This window comes from Solea senegalensis, linkage group LG18 (assembly GCF_019176455.1).
Source record: "Solea senegalensis isolate Sse05_10M linkage group LG18, IFAPA_SoseM_1, whole genome shotgun sequence".
Taxonomy (NCBI): domain Eukaryota; kingdom Metazoa; phylum Chordata; class Actinopteri; order Pleuronectiformes; family Soleidae; genus Solea; species Solea senegalensis.
The window spans coordinates 14,524,285-14,541,709 of record NC_058041.1 but is presented as its reverse complement, the minus strand read 5'-3'; the positions used below and the strand labels follow the sequence as shown (position 1 = coordinate 14,541,709).

The 17,425-nt window shown below is 42.5% G+C and overlaps 1 protein-coding gene across 1 annotated transcript in view; it reads left to right on the top strand.

The window, feature by feature from the left end:
- Positions 1–17,425, top strand: part of nrg3b (neuregulin 3b) — a 251,334-nt gene that overhangs the window by 224,639 nt on the left and 9,270 nt on the right. The window contains exons 7-8 of the mRNA XM_044014049.1: positions 4,886–4,995; positions 16,651–16,803. Of these exons, the coding sequence (XP_043869984.1) occupies positions 4,886–4,995; positions 16,651–16,803 (263 nt within the window). The remainder of the gene's footprint in view (positions 1–4,885; positions 4,996–16,650; positions 16,804–17,425) is intronic.

Here is a 17,425-nt window from a genome sequence, read left to right as displayed (position 1 = left end):
AAAAATGGGTGTGACATGACAAATAATTCTCAGGTGAACAAAAACTGTAACATTACAGATCCACTGCTGCCTTCATCCTGTAAGTCCAGATGTGTGACTTCTGTGTTTGAAATCCTTTGTTCGGATTCATTTAGAATAAAATCCCACTGCCATGTTCCTGCAAGCTGAAAACACTTCTTTTCTTTATGGACTTTGGTGCAGGAGAGTGAGCAGTTTACGAAGTTCAATTTCCACTCGGAAAAGGCCGTTTAACTGTGAGATAAAGTGACTTAACTGACTCTGAAGATGTCATAGACTTAGGTGTACTTGGGGGTAGTAGATGTACATTTTATTAGCTTAGCCTTTTGTGGCTAAAGTCAGTTTTCTTCCATGTCTCGGGCTGGTTTGTGGTGCTGGAGGTGCACACAGCACAGTCAGCGCTGACTGTCTCAGTGACCTGAACTATCACTTAAAGTGTGATTATGTGAATAAATAATATGGGGAAAAAAAACAGATGAAGTCAGCATCTGGTGGTGATGAGCTGGTGCTCATTATACTTTATAATATGAAAGGGAAAAGAGAAACCCGGATGCATCCCATTCTGAAGAAGGGAGGAGAGAGTGCATCATGCACAGATGTGGCAGATCTGTCCATCTCTGAAACACTACACACACCTTGACATGTGTTTTATTGCGTTTACCGTCGGATTCTCTTTGCATTTATTACATTACTTGCCAGAGAAGAAGTTATTACCGGCGCTGGAATAACGACCTGTCCACTGTCCACTTATCTGCTCATAAGAACAGCCAAAAGGAGCAATATCTCCCCCCCTCTACCTCTCTTTGTCTCTCACTGAACTGTCCTGTGATTGGACAAAGTCCCCTGTCTCGAGCCAGATTTCTCCAAGGCTGTAAACAGAGGTGCAGAAGTCAGTCATCAGTCATCATCTACCGCTTTATCCTCCACCAGAGGGTCGCGGGGGAGGAACCCGAAGAGAACCCACGCACACACGGGGAGAACATGCAAACTCCATGCAGAAAGGCCCTTGTTCCAACCGTGGCTCGAACCCGGGTCTTGAACCCGTGTCTTCTTGCTGCAAGGCGAAAGTGCTAACCACCACACCGCCGTGTGGCCCAGGTGCAGAAGTGTATATGCTAAAAGCTTAATATGGAATAGTTTATCGATTGTGCCAAAAAACAAAACTCCCTGCCTGCCCAGCTCTCAGGACAGACTTTACAACGTTTTATAGTTCAAGCATTTCACAATAATTACTCTCAGCACCGAGCCAGGATTTTGGCCCGCTACGTCTTTGGTCTAAGTTGTCCACACACCATTTCTCCCACGTATGAGCAGTGGTCAGATCCTTCCCCTTTCATCAGCGTGTGTTAGGCAAAAGTGCAGACTTCAAAAAACGATCCAGTGTGCAGAGAACTTTTACTTTAGTCTACCCTTATTTACATGAAAAATAAAGCTGCGGTGCGTAACCTTTGTGATTGTTGTTGTTATTCTGCCTCTGTTTGATCTTCATGAGGAGAAATTATAGAACATTATTTGTATGCTGCGTCCTTTATCTGAAAACAGGCTCTGTCGAGAAAGTCATTTCAGACCAGACTGAAGGAGCGTTTGTGTATGCATAGCAGCAGTGCAGGGGCGGGCGGGGACAAGAAGCATTTATGCCATCGAACTGTTAAACAACTGGGTTTTTTTGGAGTGGTAAACACTTCTGAAACCTTTTGTGTGTGTGTGTGTGTGTGTGTGTGCGTTTTCTGTCTAACCTGTTTGCAGTCATCTCACTAGCTCAATGTTGCTGCTGCCTCCGTGTCTTGACATAAAACAAATCACTTCTTGTTTGCGGCACAGGAACGTCGCTGGGCATCGCCAGATCAGAGCGCGGCTCCGCTGAGAACCACAGAGAGCGTTGCGGGGCGCCGACAGGATTGTAAAAGTTGCAGGTTTAAGACGGAATAAACTAGTGGTAGTGGTATTCTGGAAATGAATTAGCGGGTTGATGATTATCAGCCATTTGCTCAGCATGTGGATGATGGGAAATTTTCCTAGGTATGGCTTTGTAATAAATAAAAAAATGACGGGTCAGTGCAGCTTGATCATTTATAATGTTGGTACAAAATATACTATGTGCATGCCGGTGTATTGTCAAACAAGTGATTAACGCGCTGGTATCAGGTAGAGACAAAATTGTGTTTGCTATCAGTCTGGCTTTAGAGAATTAACGTATTGCTGAGTTTCAGAAGTAAACTAAGGTCTGTTCTTGTTAAGGAACGGTCAAATATCCCATTACACGCAGTTCAGGACCTGTGATTTCAAGTGGTAATTAAAAGAGGAGTAATACTGCTCCAAATGCAAAGGTTTGCTTTACTCCTCATTCTGTAGCTGATGGTAAAAATATTGATTTTTCTTTTTTCCGTTTTTTCTCTCCGGCCACTGGTTTTTTTCTCTTTGAAATGAGTTCAAATGAAAAAAAGTGAGAGAGGAGGGATCAAGAGGAAATGGAGTTACGCCATGCAGGTCCCTGCCATTGTCTGTCACCAGCTATTTATTTTATCCCCTGACACAAATATCATCCTCCAGGAGAGTTTGCCACGGCAATTGTTCCAGAAAGTGCGGCGTGTACTGCAGCCGCAGGGTATAAGGGAGGGTGGCCAAAATGATCCGATTTTCCTGCACAACGAGTGAACAGCAGTAACAGCTCCCTCTGGGAGTCAGGGTGTAAGGGAGTAAAAGAGGCTTATCCGGCAATGAGAACCCAGCCCCAGCTCTAAGTCACATGCAATTGCTTTAATGGGGTACAATCAGAGCGAGAGAGGGGGCAGTGCAGGGAGTACTGTCACTGGAATAACAGAATTATCTCTTTGACTCAGTGTTTCACGGGGAGTTTTGTCCAAGGCCTGCTGTAAGATAATGGCGTTCGTTTTGATAAGCATAAAGGGAAGGAATTGTGGGGAGACATACTTTAGGAAATCATTAATGTAATCTTGTGTGGGATTAATTTTGGAGTGCAGCAGGCGCGCTGTGAGGGCCAGTGTGGAGTTAATTCCACATAGCAACCCCTCCTAATCTGCAGTTTAAAATGTAAAGTGTAATTAAAGACACTCTGCATGAACAACTAAGCCCGACTGTTTGCCTATTACGCGACGGGAAACTGTTTTTTTATAATCTGTTTGTGTTGAAGTTGTCTTATATGAGGTACCTTGTAATGTGTAAATATGAATGGCTTAATATTAACGTAAAGGAGAGAACGTACTCAACCGGACTTACTGAGCGATAAACAGCGTTTATTATCATGGTACGTTTGGATTTATTTTGATTTTATGGCTGTAGAATTGTCAAAAAATGTTCAATGAGCGAGTGCTTCTGCCCCTTTTTTCCAAGATAACGTTCATTTTTCGATATCTGGCAGTTATTCAACCGTTTAGGAATCACGGTACTGAGAAGCTGATTGGCTGTTCCGCGGAAGCCCGGGGGCTCCCGTAATGACAAGTATATGGGAGCAAAGCTCAATTTCTCTGCTTGATAATCTGCTTGACGAGTGTCGCCAACAGGATGTGGCACAGAAGGGTTAAGTCGCATCACGATCAGTGCAAATGTGTGCTGAATTTCTCCGCCATAAACCAGACATTTTAAGAGATATTTCTTCAATAAAAGAGTCACTCTTTCATGTCGTGCATGTTTTAGTGAACGTTTGAGAGTTGAGGTAATTTCTTTCTTTCCAAAAAGTTCTCCCACGACCCACCTGTGAGCCCCAAGCCATCTGGGAATAAGTGCTAAAGACTACAAGGGATTTCCTATCTGTTCCGCACTGACACTGAAATAATGGAGCCATTATCTTATAGAACTTTAAAGACATAGCTCAGGTTTTTGAAGTATGGTCGTGGAGGTACTGGCACAGAATATGTTCCCACACTGGAAGCTGACCTTTGTATACCACTCACTCTCCTGCACCAAAGTCCATGGTCCACTTCCCAAAGGAAGGATCTCAAACTGAGTGTCACAACAAAGCTCATATATTTTCTCTATGGATTTCTGTGAGTTAATACCGATTGTATGTAACGCCACTGCAGCCACATGCCGAATGTTAGGCGGTGTTAGTCGATTTTCTTGACCAGTGGAAAAGGAGCCATGGGCGACTGTGTCCCGTGTTGCTGCAACTGATAATTTCAGTCAATCTGTCAGCTTTTTGGAAACTGGAAACTCACAGACATCACCCGCAGCTCTCCATCACTCTGGTGTCCGCTCGTATTTGCCATGTTTTATTGTCTGTTTTCCTCCACATGACAAGAAGTGATATCGTGTGCTATTGAAGAAGAAGAAGAGCTGAGACTAGTCATTGAGACCATTCATTCCTTTAGGAAAATACTGAATACTGAAGTAGAAGCCTCCGTTCAAATGGAGTTCTTGTTGCATCCACTGATGTCAGTGACTTTTATAAACCTATAAATAATATTTCTGATTATTTTAAATTGTGTAATTCTGAATATTTTTCTCTCTTCTTGTTCTTCTGTATGCTATGGACTTTCCCTGAAGATGATAAAGACTGTCCTCACTGTGAATTTCAAAAAGACTGTTACCCTTATGACCCAGTGTCGTTATCTCCTCTGTTTTTCTCATTGCTATTTTTAAATTCTATTCCATTTAAACATCACAGGACGGCCATCTCCGCGTCTCGGGGACCCTAGAATGAGAAACACTTGACGTACGGAAACACTTAACACCTGACTGTGATGTGTTTGAATATGTTCATTGTAGCCAGCGAATTCAAGCGAAGCGATAATAAAGTGTGTCTTTTACACATGCGGCACGAGGATTAATAATGAAGACTTTATCCCGAAGCCACCGTTTCCATGCATTATCGCTCACATTATGTTTCTGCTCTTCTTTATTTTTGCAGAGTTGCACTTCTCATGGATCATCTGGAAAGAGCGGTAGCGCGGCCCCGGGCTCGTCAGCGGGATCCCCACCTATCCTCAGCAGAGCGCTGTCTAAAGGGAAACGCTTCAGGTGAAAATTTGACATCCTTTTATTTCCAGCCCCGTTTCATACTCCACTGTATCTTTCACTCCGTTCAGCCTATATCCACATATAAAAGGCAGCCAAGTGAGAAATTCAATCATCGTGTAATATAGAGGGAAGCACAGACACCCCCCCTAAATAATAAACAGATCATTTGTTAAATTGTTAAAAAGATTTATGGTGATTATAAGTGGGAGCAGCTTTGTTAATACACCATATATCTCGGATAAAATATGCTTATGCCAATACCATAAGCTCTGACACAGGTATGTGGGCAGATCTGTGGAGGTTTTCCATAGAGTGGGACTGTTGATTTTGCCCGTTGACTTAAAAAGAAGATATCTATGTTCACATGGTTTGTTTGGTAAATTGCACAAAGTGATTGAATGTGTACTCAGGCAGATGCTGAGATGACTGCGTGCACACAGCCATGGGAAAGAGCACACAGCGAAAAAAGGAGAAGCCAATTTCATAATGTGGAGTCAAACATTGATTTAGCCAAATTCCTTTCATGCTATTCCGCAAGACGACACCGGGATTTCCAAAGCATTTTTTTTATATATATATATATATATATATATGTATATATTATACATTTCACATCCACAGAGGAAGACTGAGGGATATGTGTTTCTGGAGCAGGGCTACAGGGGCTCAGTGTGGTGATGTTTACAGGAAGCCTTCACTTTCTTTGATGATGCGTGTGCAGGGCCGCACTCGGGCGATAAATAACACCCAGCCGCACAAGACGACGCGAGGGCTAATTTCACAAGCGCTTATTACCCTCGGCGTAAAAAGCGTTGCGCGCTTGTAAATGTCTACGTTTTACCTGATTTGATTAGCATCACTGGAGGCTAAGAGAGCGAGTACAGCAAGGCTGCACGTTTACGCCGTCATCAGTCCTGTGTGCATTTGACAGTCTTTCGCACTAATGTAGCATGAATATGCAGCGTGTGATCCACAGTCGTTTAGTCAGATATATTTGTGGACTCCACCCTCTAGTGTGCGAGCAGAGAAAAGCCTTTCCATACAAAGGATAAAGGTGCCAAAGCAATAACGGGAAACTGGAGAGAATTTGTTGTTGGCGGTATTCTTATTTTAGTTCTGTTGTATTTCCATGCATATATCTATTGACATTTGTTTTACTTCTCTTTTTTTTTTCTTTTTTTTTTAGTACGCCAACATTTCCGTGTTGAATAAGTTTATATTACACAGTTCAATGGCAAACAAGTGAAGTGAAATAAAGAGCCTCTTAGCTAGTTTGTTGTGGCGTTAACTTCCTGTCACACAAAGCGTGTAAAGTCTGTCTAAAATTCACTCCAAAATTGATTTTGTTCGAATTGTTTTTTTTTTTCCACCACCACTTAGAATCTGTCATAGTCATTTTTTTGGAAACTATTCAATTGCCTTTGTAGAGGAACATGTATGAGGCACTGCGACAACAAGCCTGAGAACAAAGCTAACAAAAGGCACTTTTCAGCCACTTAACAAAAGGCTCACCTAAGAAAATATTAAGGATATGTTCAACATTATATCTTAAATCATTATATCTGTATTAAAGTAGCTTTTTCAGCCTCAATATTTCACTCAAGATTGTAAACCACTCACTCCCCTTCACCAAAGTCCATAGAGGAAGTCAGCGTTTTCTGCTTGCAAAGAAATGAGGGAATGCAGGGAATTTGGCGTGCCATGATCTAACGGCAACAACAAGTTGTGAAGATATTCTTAAGATATCAGAGACTTAAGCATTCATGGCGTTTATTAAACTAGCCTTTTGTTGAGGCAAATCTGTGATTCCTTGTCTGCCCACTCTTAGTCATGATGTCAGCCAATCTCATGCAGGTTCTCAGCACTGTCAGCGTTTACGACGCACGTGTCACTTTATTAACACTATTTGAGGTAAGATTACAGCTCCGGTTGACTGGAGCTATGTGCACACCAGGCAATCGTAACAGCTGTGTTTGGGTAGTTGTGGATCTACAGGCGGAGAGATTTTTCAGACGTCTGCTTGACTGTGATGACATCTTCAGTGAAAACCCTGCTGAGGCAGCAGTTGCTCTGCGCTTTAATGGATCAGTGATGTGTCACAGAGGAAAGGTTGTGGCATGTGGCTGTGAGGACGGCGCCAACATGTCCTGCCTTTTTGATTTGCCTCGGTGTCATGCAGGTGCCTCCGTGTGGAGGGCAGATGACAGTCAATCATCTGTTCAGCTTGTTGTCATAGTGGGAGGAGGCAGGGGAGAACTAGACTGTGATGGATGATGCTGAGAGGCTTTTAGCTATTGACCTGAGAAACTATAGACCACACTGTGAGCTATCAGGAGAAATGCGCCGTAAAAAAAAAACATATCAATACGAGCCCATCAATAATGCTGCAAAAGGTTACCTGCGCATCAGAGGCTTTGTGCGTCTGGGATCGGCTTGAATGCCGACTGTATCTGTTGAACTGGAATATTGTAGACATCTTATACTGTAACTCACCGAAGATATAGATGCAGTAAGATAAGACAACGGCTCACCTTGCTCTTTAACCAGCCAGAGTAACGGTCTGTAGCAGCAGTTTCATGGCTGTACTGCGGCGCAGCACTGCTTTGGACCAAATGCTAAATTTAACATCCGAACATGCGGCAGTGACAGCGCTAATGAGAGTTGCCAAGCGTCTCAGGACTAAACGGGGACAAAAGGTGCCACTTGTATGCCAACTTGTGTCCTGCAGTGTGGCTGTAGGGTGTGAAGGGCACAAAAAAATGGCATTCTGAATTACTGTGGAAACCTTTTGTGCATAAACCTCAAATAAATGATGAGCACATCAAAACAAATACGATAAAGGAAAATGAGAGCACAAAAGACGAAAAGCAGAGAAAGTGAATCCTGAAGTTATCTGAAGTTCATTTTGACCTATGCTCACTTCACGGCCATCTTTTGGTATTTGCGCCATTTAAGGATATAGGAATTCATTTCCTCCTGGCTTGTGGAAAATTCTTCATCACGTTGGTCCATATTGACTGTCTGTCATTCTGAAGGCAGCCACCACCTGCTCCAGGTCAGAGAATCAGAGCTTATAATAGATCCTATTCAGTTTAATCTTCATCTCTTCATTATCCGGTGAGATAATTGGAACCGCACTTTAATGTATGCAATGACAGAGTCATAGAACCTACTATTACCGTAATGTCGCGTTTGTAAATGGTAAATGGGCTGCAATTAAAGCACTTTTCTAGTCTTGATGACCAATCAGAGCACTTCACACAACAGAATTAGCATTCACCCATTCATCCCTATTCACGCACACGTTCATACAGCACAACGATGTGCAGGGATTTTTCTATCACAGCCAGCTGGGAGCAACTCAAGCCCTGCATGGTCACATCGGGAGCAGGAGTAGGTGGTTGTAACATTTGTGAAATGTTTGTTTTTATACAGATGATGTTGCTGTTGTTTTAAGAGGGAAAACCGTTTGTTTTTGGGGGGTTTTAACTTTTAACCCTTACCAAGTATCTTTTATGCCCAAGACGAACCACATGTTACTCACCTTGAAATGTTATCATCACCCTCACTTCCTCATTTCAAACAAAAGCTGTTCCAATCATGGTGGACGAGCCATAGCAAGCCTAAAAATTCTCTTTGTTAACAGTCCCAGCACATATTTGATTGGTTTGACGTCTTCGTCCCAGCAGCACAACATTGTAAAAGTGACCTTTGTCTGAAGAAATACAACCTGCAACACAAATGCTGCTGCTTGCATTCCAATGCAAAGCCCTTAACCCCTACTGTGTTGCTGGTTCTTGTGGCTCACATGCAACCAAGAGTAAAAATCATTCATTCCCAGTTTCTGATTCATTCTGAATAAACTGACCAGCACGGTTTACTCAGCTCTTTCTGCTCACTGACACATTTCCTTTGATGCTTTGCCAGCAAAATTGAACTGACATAACACTGTCAGAGTCGATGTATAATCATTACCCTGCCAGTGGTGACTGTTATAATTTGTGCTGCGGTGGAATTTGATCAATCACCACAATCCCTTTGTCATGATTGGATTATTTTGAGGAAAATGGGATACTGTACTAATCAATACTTTCAAGTCAAGTCAGTGAGCACTGAGTTTTTGACGCGCAGTGAGGGAAACAAGAGTCAGCATCTATTGTGAATGTCAGAACTGCTGGTTCTGTAGAGAAGGGTGTTTACTCTTTCCTCAGTAAAGGCTGTGCACCATGTAAAACATGTCCCGGATTACTCTCTGACACAGGCTTACTCGCACAATATCAAGAGGCTGTTCATTTGTGGTGGACTGCAGAGATAATCGGCTGCCTTTTTGCATTTCAGACATGTGACATTTAACATTAATTACGACAATAGTGTGGCAGTTGCGTCGACAGAAACGCATTGTAGTGTTTCCAGCTTTGGGTTAATCCTAATTAAAAACATCAGCATGGTAATGGGCAACACAACTGACATCATTCAGCTTTATTCATATCATGGGGGTTTTATAACATCAGTCGATACAAAAGCTAATGCTGGCAACGACCAGTGCCAACATTAGCCATGCTTATTGTTCCATAGAGCATGGCTATTTGGAAATTATTATTGCGGAATTTATTTATTTTTTTTGCACAGCTATCAATTAATAACCACATGACTATTCACTGTTTCACTGAGTGAATATAGTACATGAGTTTAGTGAAAAGCAACAACAAGCAAATACTTTTACATAATTTGGATCTATTTGTAAAAAGGTCAAATTGTGCTTTTTTATATGTATATAAATATATATATATAAATATATGTATATATAACACAGGTCCGACATACAGACATGAACAACATGTTTACTCTTGCGGCTACAGTCAATTCAGAGTGTCCAACCTAATCCCTAATCTGCATGTTTTTGGCCTGTGGGAGGAAGCTGTATTAACCCACACAGATGATTGCAAGCCACTGCGTGACAGAAACAATTCATACGATTACAGATACATTTTGCTCAAGCAGTTACAGCAGCAACATGTCTGCTCCACTGAATTGTGGGTAAAGTATACATTTGGCTTCAGGACACTGAGGATTATGGGGAAACCTGCACCATTTGGATGGGATCGCGTTGTTGATGCGATTGAGGAGGAACCGATTTTGATTTGACTTTTACTGAGAGGACAGCAGGAGTGAAGGAGGTGGTCAGTGCACACTCTGAAACAATCAAGTGAGCAACAGGGACAATGTGTTTTGAAGACGAATCGCCAACATGGAGATGGTGATTGCCAGTCACATGGCGCTTCACATGAGAGGAAACAGTTGGCAAGACTGCTATTTGTCAAAAGAAATATGTCGTTCCTGTTGCTCGACACAACTTACAAGTGCTGCCTAAAAAGCTTCGTCATCTCAGAGCAGCAATTTCTGAACCTTGAAATGCACTAATGCTTTAGGGCAAGGACCATGCCATTAAAATACAGGGACGTCCACACAGAGACAATCTTCTCATGCAAACATCCAGAACGTTATAGTGTCTGATGATTAGTGCTGTGATTCAGTGCAAAATGCATGCATTATTAAGTATTTGCAGCATCTGTGTGTACAGTCAACAATTGACTGAAATGCAGCAGGATTGCAAGAATATTTTCATCAGTTTTCACATTGATTAAGCGGAGGATCATAAATAAGTGCTGTGATAAATCAGTAAATAAATCATCTTTTCTCGTTTATTTTAAACAGATCTTCAGGTCTTTGGAGGCACATTCACAAATGAAACTAAAATGACACATTTTTAGGACGAAAGTTAGATTAACTTTCACTTTTTCACTCTCTTTATTTACCGAAAGACTCATTCCAAATATGTAAAAAAAAGAACATGCCATATGAATATAGTTCCTTTCTTCCTCCCCTCATTTGTGCTCGTCTCATTGATTAACTCTGGTCCAGATGCTCATAGAAATGTGCTGATGTGAAAGGCTGAGTGAAGTCATACGGTGATTTACCGTGCTTCTAACGGCTCGCAATTCCTGGACCTCTTCAAGCATGAGGCTGGAAAAGCAGGTCAATTAAAACAAAAAACAACAACAAAAAACAAATGCTTCCTCAATGACACTGACAACGCCATTCTGTGACCTCTTCTTAACCTCAGCTGACCCACACATATGTAGCAACCGAAATGTTTGAATGGAGCAGCGGTGTTGCCGAACTGCATTGTGGGTTAGTTGCTTGATTTTGCTCGCATTGCAACTTTCCAAGCAGATGCACCAACGGGCGCAAGACAATTAAATCACTTTTAACATGTGTAGCACAGACACATAATGATGTTTTTATGGACAAAGTGCACCCGACAGTGGCAGACATTAGCAAATCTTGCTACATAGTAGACCACTGCACCGCTAACCTCCGTCACACCAAGCATTGGGCACACGCATCATCAATCATTAAAGTGATGCATAAACGTGAGTACCGTTAAGTCAAAAAAAGGCAATCCACTTTTGTTTTATGTCACTTATGTCAATATTAAGAACAGCAAAACTTCTTGTTCCACCTCTCTTTTTCATTTTGAGCCAAAAGCCAAAATCAAGCTGGGCAAATGTTTTGTCACTGATTTGTACCCAGTGCTTCCCTGCAAACACATATTTTCCCGCTGGCAGAGATAATATGTCAAGTTATTTTTGTGGTAGTTTCATGAACACAAGCAAGTGTCCGATTGCTCACGGGAGAAACCGAAGGAGCAGTAGTCTCAAAAACACACGTTTATTTGAATAAACTGAAAAGGAATTCACATGTGCGGATGTGTTTCATTCTTGCTGTGTGCACCGGTAGTTTGTTCTTGTGTGATAGACCCACACAGCAGCTTGCACTACAATGCAGTCCAAGTTTGATTCACAATTGATGTAATTGCTTTATTGCTGCAGACCTGCAGGGGCTCTGCTTTGAAATCGACCGCCCTCTGCCCTCAAAACTATTTCAAAACAGGGAGGAGAAAAAAAAAACACACTTTCACCAGACTGCTCCTTATACCATCAACCGCAGCACTGTGTCGATATATACATTTCATTTTGATGAGGGTTTATGAAATATGCATGCATTTGCAAGAGAAGCAAAAACATGGTTTTTAGATAACCAGAGCATCTGTGATTTAAGTGATTTATTGGGATTATTGATACGTGATTGACTTGTACTCTATGCACGATGAAGGTTGCACCTTATCTTATCTGTTTAGCTTTTTTAGATCATATCAGTACGTATGCTGTATGTATGCTGCAGGTTTGATGTCTAGATAATGTATTTGAACGGTGTATTAACTTGCACTACATATATCTTGCACTTTGACCCCTCCCCCTTAGGACTACAGATGGAAATTAGCTACTAAGCTACAGTCTGGTACAAGCATCTCTGCTGTTTTATGCTGCACAATGAAATAAGTGTACACTGTCCTGATAAATCAAATCAAATGAAATGTACAATGTGCTGTAACATACAATCACGCACATAGCTGGCGCACTTCAAAGTTGAGAAGAGAGAAACTAAAGTACCTTAGTTGCATTTCTAGCCATGCAGACTTACAGTCAAAAAACTCAATATAACTCAACAGCTTCTTATTTTTTCTGCCCCATAAGGAAATAATGTTTATTAAGTCGTGTATCAAAGCAATTGCTCCAATTCCTCACCAAAGTCCACAAAGACTTAGCTGCTGGTCGACCATTTGTGCGGCTTGGGGAAATCCAAAGAAATAATAATAATAATAACAATAGATTTTATTTATTAGGTGTCCAAACAATTATGGAGTGGCGATAGTGAATATGCAAGTGTGAATATGTGAAGATAAGTTTTTTGCGGGGTTTTTTTGTGGTGGGATTTGAATTTGAGGAGGATGTCAGTGTCATGGGTGAATTGTAGGAAAGAGAGCGTTTCAGAGCTGAAACCCTGGAACCCATTAATGCTAGTCTGGCAGAAGGTGGCGTGACGAGAATGGAGGAAGAGCACATCACAAATCACTGACTTTGTTGACTTCTTTTTCTTTGGTCCGTCCGCCCTCGACCCTCACGTTGAGGAAAAAGCGGTAGAAAATGAATGAATGTCCACTGAGAGGTGTAATAATACGTTATCCTTTGAATCGTTGCATTTCTCTTAATCTGAAGGGTCAAACTTAAAGGCGCAGGCAATGCTTCAATAGTATGGATTTTAGTGAAGAAGACTGGACTAGCACCTGCTGATCAATGCTGTGCTGGACCTGAAGATGTGCCTGGTGATTTCTGCACTGGGATTAAACTGAAGGCTCACAAGTTCTGGTTGTTTTGTCTGGCCTCTTACTGTGACACACACCTCCAGCGTCATTTAAGAACCACAAGCTGGTGGACCCTTGGACGAAGCCTCAGGAGACCATCTGCTTTCGCCAAAGTTGAGGTGAAGACCATGTTCTGCCGCACCGACCAGCAGTGTATGTGTCACATCTGCCCTTTGCATGAACGCCACAGTCTCAGCCGCCGGAAGAAAGGACAGAGAGGCAGCGAGAGCTCGCGTTGACTCGACAAGAAATCCGGCGGAGACTCGGGGAGAGGGAAGAAGATGTGAGGGTGCTTCAACAGCAGGCGGAGGCCGTGGATCACTCTGCTATTAAAGCAGTGGTGGATAGTGAGAGGATTGCCACTGAGCCAGGCAGTGATGTGAAGCAGCAGATCAGATCCCGGCAGGAAACTGAAGCGAGTCGAAGTCAAAGAGATTCGGGAGAAGCTGCAGCAGGAGATCGCTGAGCTGAAGGGGAAAGACACTGAACTGCAGCGGCTCTCACATTGAGAGAATCACATCCAAGCTCTACTGAACTACACCGCACTGTCAGCAGCTCTCAGTCCATCTTCACACTCCCCCAGCATTAATGTCCATCCTATGAGGCACTTTGAGGACAACACAACAGCTGTGTCACACGTCAGACATCAGCTGACGGGGACAAATGTCTCATGGACAGCAACTGGAGGGGATGTTTCGCTGCCACGAACGAAGCCCAAAGAAAAGATATTTAAAGGAAATTAAACAGAGAACTGTTATTATCTGATGAGGGAAAAACTGCATTATTCCAATCATCGAGGCAGATTCACTTACTACTCAGGTCCTGAGTAGAGAAGACTCTGACTGGACGTTGTTACTGGGAGGTAACGACGTCACCTACAAGGATATCAGCAGAGCAGGGAGTTTAGTTGAAAGTGCATTAGGATTTAATGATCTTGGGGATTAGATTGTTTTCCAGAAAGTTGTAACTATTGTCACGACGATATCTTCACTCGACTCTCAGGTCCTGTGACCTCACCAGAGTGGAGTGTTCCTGGATCACAGTGCAGGTGCTTCGTGCTTCTACACTGTCTCTAAATCCATGACTCACCCTACACAGAGTCAGGACAAGATTCACTCAGCCTCTCTGTGCCGGAATTAGGATTTATTATTCTGGTGCCGTGGCTGAGTTCTGCAAACTCAAATGGACTTGAGTTATTTAAGGGGCAGCGAATGAAAGGTCCAGTGTGCTGACTCCTCAGCCTTGGTTCTCACATACAAGAAAGCGTGTCGTTTTTCTTAATGTGTGGAGTAAACTTCCACTTTAAAATGCGAAACGGCTGGTTTGTCCGTTTATGCTGCTGTGGAAACACGACAGCCTCTGGTAAACAAGGCCAAGGCTTATTCTAAGGCCACAAACACCTATTTTTACACTTACACCAACATATTTACAGCTAGCTATTCAAATTGTGGACATAAACCAACCTAACTGCAACACACTGGACCTTTAAAGGTGCATAACTTATGGTGATTTTTATTTTTTATTAGTATTATTTTTAAAAAAAATGGACGGGTGAGAATAAGATTGTTTTAAATTATCAAAATGCCTGAGCAGTTCTTGGTGTTTTCAGCCGCACCCCAAACTGTTTGCTGTCATCTTTGACATAAAACTAATCACTCTCTGTGTGGGAAGTGGCGCCGTGTGACAGGATGGGGGGACTGAAGAGATGAGAGGAGCTTTGTGGAAGAGGAAGAATCCAGGAGGATTAAGGAATGAGGACCACGATAAAATATTGGGGATGAGACTGAAGAACTGTAATAAAAAGACTGAGAGGATGAGAAAGCTGTTGACCTTTGAACTGCTGTGAAGAAAGACGAGAAGAGGATGAGACTGAGGAGATGAGGGATGTGGGAAAGCGCTTTAAACTGTTGAGGGCAGCATTACACCTCTGAGTGTACAGCCTACCAGAAATGATCAGCAGAAGAAGAAGAAGAAAAAGAAGACACATGAGACGCCTTCATCCAACTACTGAAGAAGACTATGACCTGGATGACTGACAACCTTCATTGACAACAATACAAAAATAAGATATAATTCTGATATAATTAGATGTCATTTTGAAGCATTTGTATTGTATGTATGAGCACAAATTAGAACTGACTGGTTGTGTACCACCTCATGACATCTGCTCCTGGCCAATAGCTACAATTACTTATGAAGGTAACTGAAGAAAGACCCACAAATGTTTGTCACAAGACTGTACAATAAAAAAAAGAAATATTTATTTTACAATCAGATATGTTTAATTATAGCTGATTTGTTTGGGATGTTTTGGTTGATCAAGGCTTAAATCAGCAGTCAGACTGCGAGAGGCAGAAGAACTGTGATTCAGGACTTTGGAGGGCGGCGTTTAACCTCTCAGTGAACAGCCTGCCACATCCTATTAAGAGAAAAAGAAGGGGACAACGTGAGTTGTGTGGGCTCGATCGTGTCATTTCACACAGCATCTCCTCCTGAGTGAGCAACAGACGGAGTCATCTCCTCAGTCGCCTGCACACTTGGGAGGATCCAGACCCTGGCTACAGTCTAAACACTGACAATAACACAGACAGAAGCATACCAAACAAGAGTAATGTAGAGCTGATAGACTCTGGAACAAACTGTAACAGTCATGCTCAAAAATCAATGAGAGCATGTTGAGATTGGAGTGAAAAAAAGTGATTGTGTGGAAGAAGTGCACAAGAATCACTGCACAGACTTTACTGATTGGAAAAATTGTGCGTTCGCGGCAGAAAATGTCGTGTGAACACGGCGTACTCGGGCCATTGCCTTTGATCCGCGCACGATCTACCTCGCACAATCGAAAGCGGATGGAATTCCCCACCACGGTTGCTATGGCGACCCGCAGTTTTCCCGTGGCAAACCACAGCCAGCGTTTCACAGAGAGCGAGCGCTCGCGTCTCACGCTGGTTGCCGGGTTGTCAGGTCAGAGCAAAAACACGTCACGACTTCACACGACCACACTTCAAATGGAGCTCGGTTTCTCTGTTTTCATGTTGGATGTGGATGATTTGTTGAGTATTGTGTAACTTTGAAATGTTTTGTGTAAATTGTCGCACTGGTAAAGAACTAATCTGATTCTCATGCATTTGATAAAAAGGTCTGATGCTTCGTGACCAAACGTATACAAAGATGTAACTGAATGTGTGTGAAATGGTTTTTCTCTCCCCCCAGAACTCAAATGTCAAACACAAAGGTCAATCCAGTTTACATGAATGAACAGAGAAGATGAAATACATTTCACAGAACAAACTAATTAGCGAATGCTGCTTGAATCCATGCAGTGAGTGTAATTATGCGTTAAATCTGTGATATTTATCGGCTTTTTTCGTTTTCCCCTATGGTTGCAGGAGTAGCTCAGTTTCACTCAGTCCTGCCCAGCAGCGGAGGGAGGCAAATTATTTCCGGACCCCACCCATTTCCAGAGGGAAACACAAAGTGGCCGGCCATGTCTACAAACACCTGCAGGAGGATGAGTCCACAGACGTGCAGTCCCTGAGAAGGTGAATCCCGTTCTCTGATTTTGTTAGAGCTGTCATGTTTGTTCCAGGGGAAGTTTTCCTTTGCCTGCCTCCACGCTGAGGTCAAGTGATGCACAGCCCACGTTTACAGAGGCTAATTTGGAGCTGCAGAGGGATAATTTTGGTGAGAAATGAGTTTATGAGTGAAAATGCCCTCAGATCAAATCTGTGAACGAGCTTATGAAATTTGATCCAGGGGAAATAAATGAGATCTGCTGTGCCCGCCTTCAAACTGGGACTGTCACAATTAATTTGGAAAACACACTTCAAATGCCAGCCGCTCAACATGGTGCCAGGGAAGTCCAAGATATGGTTCTCTCTCTCTCTCTCTCTCTCTCTCTCTCTCTCTTTCTCTCTCTCTCTGTCTGTCTCTCTCTCTCCATGTGAGTTCAAATTGAAACCATAAGCCTGCATCATCTTCATCTATTTCCATATCTATGTCATACATAAACAGTTTGGACAGAAGCTACAGTGAACTGACAGACCAGCTGATATTAGCTGATGATATTTTCTGCTGCTACAAAATTACGCCCGCCCATGGCGTAGGAAATTATATTGTCCACTTCCTAAGCATAATTGGTTTTGGCAGTAAATTAGGCTACAG